This window comes from Pseudopipra pipra, chromosome 2 (assembly GCF_036250125.1).
Source record: "Pseudopipra pipra isolate bDixPip1 chromosome 2, bDixPip1.hap1, whole genome shotgun sequence".
Taxonomy (NCBI): Eukaryota; Metazoa; Chordata; class Aves; order Passeriformes; family Pipridae; genus Pseudopipra; species Pseudopipra pipra.
This window is the reverse complement of record NC_087550.1, coordinates 117,475,587-117,481,315: the sequence shown is the minus strand read 5'-3', so window position 1 is coordinate 117,481,315 and position 5,729 is coordinate 117,475,587. Positions and strand designations below refer to the sequence as shown.

Here is a 5,729-nt window from a genome sequence, read left to right as displayed (position 1 = left end):
AGCGGGTGACATCGAGAGCGACCGCGGCTTAACGGGGACACCTGGAGCCGTGCTACACTGGGCTATGCGATGGCGCCCCCCGCGCGGTGCTGGGTGGTGTCGCCCCGCTGCGGCCCTGGCGGCGCGGGCGGGGGCGGTTTTCCAGAGGGGCCGTTTCCATAGGGATCCACTGCGGGAGCCGCGCCCGCCCCGCGCCGGGACCGCGCCGGGACACGTCACCGCCGCCGCCCCGGGACCCAGCGGGGCCCTCCGCAGGTACCGGGAGGGAGGGGGAGGGACCCGGCTGAGGGGGATCCCGCTCTATCCCGGGGGTGACTCCCTGGCACGGCCCCGGCAGGTGGGGATGGGAATGGGAATGGGAATGGGAATGGGGACGGGGACGCCGAAGGGGCAGCGCCGGTGCCTCGGGAGCGCCGCATTCACCTCCCCGAATCCCCGAATCCAGAACGGTCGTGGTTGGGAGGCACCTCTGGAGGTCGCCCAGTCCGACCCCCCCCGGGCAGGGTCACCTGGGGCAGGTGACACAGGAACGCGCCCGGGTGGGTCGGGAATGTCTTCAGAGTGGGAGAATCCACGCCCTGCCAGGCTCCCCAGGGCACTGGGCACGGCCCCAAGGCTGCCAGAGCTCCAGGAGCCTTTGGACAACTCCCAGGGACAGGGGGGGATTCTTGGGGTGTCCCGGGCACCCTTGGATGATCCCGGTGGGTCCCTCCCAGCTCAGATATTCCGCGATTCTCCCTGGATAACCTGTTCCAGGGCTCTGCCCCGCTCCGTGGAAAGAAGTTCTTCCTCGTATTGAGGTGGAACTCGTCGTGTTTTTACCATCAGTGCTGGAAGCTGCTGAGAAACTATTAACATCAGGATTCACTAAGGAAGTTTGTGACCCAGGATTTGGGAGGTGTGCCTGAAGGTCACTGGCAACTGGCTTTTGTTTGGCTTTTTTTAACTGTTTATATTTTTTTTTAATCTTCCTGCCTTTGTGTCCAAGCCCAAACACGATCTGTTGGCCATGTTTGGATTACTGGATTTTGCCAAACCTCGCTGACATCTGGCAGCTGAGGTGCATGGCCATCAATCCACGCCAGAGCATTCCATCCATCCCTGCTTTTCTGCTTGGGAATGCACCATTTACCTGTCCTTTCACTGCAAAATCCAAATACAGTGTCTTAAGAACTGAATGACACATTTTTTTTTTCCCCCCTAAATGAAGTTTTATTAGTTGGGGTTTTTTCTCTTGGGTAGTACATTCTCTTTTACCCTCAGAAACTAATTAGATTTTACTTAAATGGCTTCAAACCGGGAGAGAATGGGTTTAGATTAGAAATTAGGAAGAAATCCTTCCCTGTGAGGGTGATGAGGCCCTGGCACAGGTTGCCCAGAGAAATTCTATCCCTGGAAGTGTCCAAGGCCTCGTTGGACAGGGCTTGGAGCAACCTGGGATATGGGAAGGGGGTGGAACTGGATGATCTTCCCACCAAAACCACTCTGTGATAAACACACCAGGTTTTAATGCTCCAAAAGATGCTCTGGGACATGATTTTTATAGGATATTTAGACCCTCTTGACGTTCTGCTGATAATTGGGTTGATTCCTGTTCTCTGAGTGGTTTTACAGCATTTCCAGATCTGATGTGTCCTGTCAGCAGAACTGCTGCCCCATTCCAGGGGATCCAGACAAATCTCCTGTTCAAGGAAGTGCCAGCAGCCCTGACTTGGCAGGGAGCTGCTGGAATAACTTCCTAGCTCATGCTTTGATCTAAAGAGTGTGAACACAGTCCAGTGATTGAGGTACTTGGATGAGATGAGGGAAACAGGGTTCCATTTCTTGCCCTGGCAGTGTTTGTATCAGATTACTCCTGATTTTTGCTGACAGTATCTTGCAATTTTCCACTTTGTATTTTCCACTTTGTTGGGTTTTATGGGAGAATTGACTTTTTTTTTTCCTTTTAAATCCTTGTTGGAGCAAGAAGAGCTGTATCCCAGATAAATGGTTTACCCTGCAGGGCAGTGGGTTTTTTACTCTCTCTGCTGCCAGAAGCCCTGCAAACATCCCTGGGAAAACCAAAAATTAAACCCTCACTGTAGCCAAACAAACAAACCCAACCAACCAAATCTGGCCCTGATGACACTGTGTGATATTTTATTTTTTTTCCCCTAGAGGTGGATCTAGTTTGGATGGCACGGGGTGGTTGCACTGGCAGTGGCTGAATCCTCCTCAGGGGAGTGCAAAGGTGCATTTAAAATCCTTTCTCTTTTGGGATTCATCAGGCATTTTTCTGAGAGTTTCCTGCCAAAACTCCTTTATTGATTTAGTTATTGTGGTTTGTTGCAGTTAATGGAGACCTGCTCTAAAAGAATATAGGTGTATTTTTGTGTTCTAACCACAGGGAAGTGAATGCAGATGTCTTTCAGAAACATTAAATATTTTGGTTTTGAGCTGTGCTTTCTCTTCTCCATCAGTGATGTAGCAGGGATTGACCTAAACCTGCTGTTCCTAAACCTAAGCATATTTAGAATATTCCAGAAGAATATTTTTATATATTCTATCAGGAGAACTGGTGTCAGAGGTAACAAAGGAGTGAAGGAATTATTTTTCAGTACAGAAAATCCAACTGTGCTCGTTTTCCACTGTTCTAAACCAAGGTGTATGTTGGATTTTTAACCTAAATGCCTTGCAAAATATGAGAAAATGGGATCTGAACAACTTATTTTTCCTCCCTAAAAACGTGGGGATGGTTTTTTTGTCGAAATAAGGAAGATTAAAATGCGTGGCTGAGCTTTTTTGGCACAGCACCTTGGTCTGGTGCTGGAGCATCTGCTCCTGCCAAGCTGAGATGCAGAGCCCTGAGAGCTCCTTCTGCTGAGAGGCCCTTGAGCAGGATTCCTCTGGAAAGCTGCATTTTGATATGGAATGTTTCCCATTCCACGCTGACCTTGCAAAGCTCAGCACAGAGAACGAGTTATGAAAACTATTTCCTTCTCCTCCTTTAGTGGGGGGGAGACTTTGTCATCCTTCCCTTTGTTTTTGTGGGACATCCACGTGCAGGGGAGGGGAAAAACACAGTTCATGAGTAGGAAAATGTGACTGCAAAGCTTCCAAAAGAGGCACTGGGGAGTTAAAAATAATTCCCTGGGCATGACTCTTAACTTTGTGTTTCAGCTTGCTCTGCTGACCTGTTTATTGTGCTCTGCCAGGGCTTCTGCATATTTATTGTCATCTTACAGTGCTTTTGAGTTTGCCAGAGCTGAAAATGTGGGTTATTTTTGTAACTCTTTGCATGTTTTAGTTCACCAGGAGGTTCCACCTTGCTATGAGAACCAAAGATGGATCCAGAAGAGCAGGATTTGCTGGGGGATTACAGATACAGGAATTATTCTTCAGCAATTGAGAAAGCTCTGAGAAACTTTGAATCATCCAGTGAATGGGCAGATCTGATATCTTCCCTTGGCAAACTCAACAAGGTACAGGAATAATTTTTCGTATTTTTTTATTGTATTTATATTGTTCTTAACTTTCCTGTGACTTCTAATGCTTTGCAAAATTAAAAATTCACTCCAGAAAAATATAAGTTTATAAAGAAAGGGTGTTGGAAGCAGTATATTTTATATGAATGTGAGAAATTCTGGTGAAACCAACAGAGCTTTCCTTCAAATGGTGGGTTTTTCCCTTTGTACAGAGAATTTAATTTTTGCATCTAAGAAACCTCGGGGTGCTGGTTCCTCACTTCAGAGCAGCTAAAAAGCTTTTATATGAAACAGGTCACAAGTTTTAGAGTGTCTTTTCTGACTCAAAGCTTGTATTTAATGATCCCATTTCCCTGACCCTGCCCTTCCCTTGGATTTGAGGGAATAATTGATTAGGTGATGTCTTTTGTGTGACCACGGAGTGAGAGAGACGGGCAGAAAGAAAGGAAAAGACTTTATTGGAAAACAGTTGGGATGTGTGTCCTTTCCTCCTGCCCAAGAAACAAGGTGCATGTTTTTTGTGTCCCTTTTGGTCTCTCTTAATGTAAAACTCATCCTCAGTGTATGTGGGGTGAGTAGTTACAGCCCTTGAGGAAACAGGGGTGGGAGGAGGCAACTCCTGCAGAACTCAGGAGGAAACATCTGCTGTTCCCTGATGGAGCCTCACAGCCTTTGCTGTCTTTGCTAAACCTTAATTCTGCAGGGTTTTCAAGGGGAAGGAGAATCCATGGAGCCATGGAATAGCTCAGGTTGGAAGGGACCATAAAAAGCATCAGGTCCAAGTCTCTGCTCCCTGCAGGACAACACGAAACTCAACCACATCACTCAGTGTCATCCAAACCCTCCTGGAGCTCTGGCAGCCTTGGGGCCGTGCCCACTGCCCTGGGGAGCCTGGGCAGTGCCCACCACCCTCTGGGGGAAGAACCTTGTCCTGAGATCCACCCTGAGCCTGCCCTGTCCCAGCTCCAGCCCTTCCCTGGCTCCTGTCCCTGCTCCCAGAGGTCGGAGCTGCCCCTCGGGAGGAGCTGCAGCCCCCGCTGAGCTCTGCCCTGGGGCTCCTCTGCTCCAGCTGCACCAGCCAAGTGCCCTCAGGCCCTTTTAATCTTGTCCCTGAGACTTTTCACCATCTTGGTCACCCTCCCCTCAGCACACAAATAATTTGATGTCCCAAAAGTGCCCCCAGAGCAGAGCAGGACAATCCTCTCCCTTGACCAGGATGTGGTTGTCCCTCCTGGCTGCCAGGGCACTGCTGACTCAAATTCAACTTGCCATCAACCCAAACCCCCAGATCCTCTTCCCTGGTGCTGCTCTCCAGCCTGTCATCCCCCAGTTTGTGTGTTTAGCCCATCCCAGGTGGATAATCCAACGTGTGCTCTTATGAAATCACACAGTGTTGGTGATTGCTCAGCTCTCTGATCTGTCCAGATCTCTCTGCAGACCTCCCTACCCTCCAGGGAGTCAGTGGCTGCTGCTAGTTTAGTATCATCAGGAATTTAATGTTATCACCAATTCCTTCATCCAGATCATTTATAAAAATATTAAAACACACTGGCCCTGAACCCTTGAGCCCTGGGGGGCCCCACTGGTGACCAGCCACCAACTTGATGTCACCCCATTGACTGCAACCCTTTGAGCCATTTGTTCAGCCAAAGTGGGGTGGATTTGTCCACCCCTGTGCTGGACAGGTTATCCAGGACACTGTGAGAGCATCAAAAACTTGGCTGAAATCCAAAACTGGGGCAACATTTGCCAAATTGAGGGGTTTTTTTAAGGGCAACCATGTTTTTCCCTCTTCAGAGAGGTGAGAAGCTGAAGCAGGAGTTACCCAGGAGTTGCTCTGGAGCAGGAGTTGCACGTTTCTACCTTCACTATTTCATCCTGATTCCTGTTGAGTCAAGAGCCAGAAGCCTTCAAAATGCTCTTCTCAAAAGGGAAAATATGAAATAATGAGAGTGAGGGGTAGGCTTTGATCTCTGCTCTTGGCCTAGATGAGCACACTGAACTGCTTAACACCTGTTCTCAAACTCTTATTCAGGTGCAAGAATTGCCAAATACGTGTAGCAGCATAGTAGGAACCAAGGGAAAAAGCTTTTAACTGATCCATCAGTCCATCTGCTGTGGTATTTTATGGACTTAATCTTTTTAGGAGCTTAAGAATTGGTAGAGCAAATCATCCCCAGTGTTCATCTGTGTCTGTGTGTTATCTGAAAATGAGGATGATGTGGCAGGGGAATGAGTTGCCAAAAGGCTGAAATAAGATGTCAG

The 5,729-nt window shown here is 48.5% G+C and overlaps 1 protein-coding gene across 4 annotated transcripts in view; it reads left to right on the top strand.

The window, feature by feature from the left end:
* The first annotated feature begins 86 nt into the window (after positions 1–86).
* The window catches only part of DOP1B (DOP1 leucine zipper like protein B), a 49,648-nt gene continuing 44,005 nt past the window's right edge, over positions 87–5,729 (top strand). For 2 of the 4 annotated variants that reach the window (XM_064647089.1, XM_064647086.1), the window contains exons 1-2: positions 87–255; positions 3,287–3,461. In XM_064647089.1, the coding sequence (XP_064503159.1) occupies positions 3,324–3,461 (138 nt within the window). In that variant the 5' untranslated portion in view covers positions 87–255; positions 3,287–3,323. Of the gene's footprint in view, positions 256–319; positions 338–2,157; positions 2,231–3,286; positions 3,462–5,729 lie in introns of those variants that run through there. The other 2 variants (XM_064647088.1, XM_064647087.1) reach the window with 2 other exon arrangements.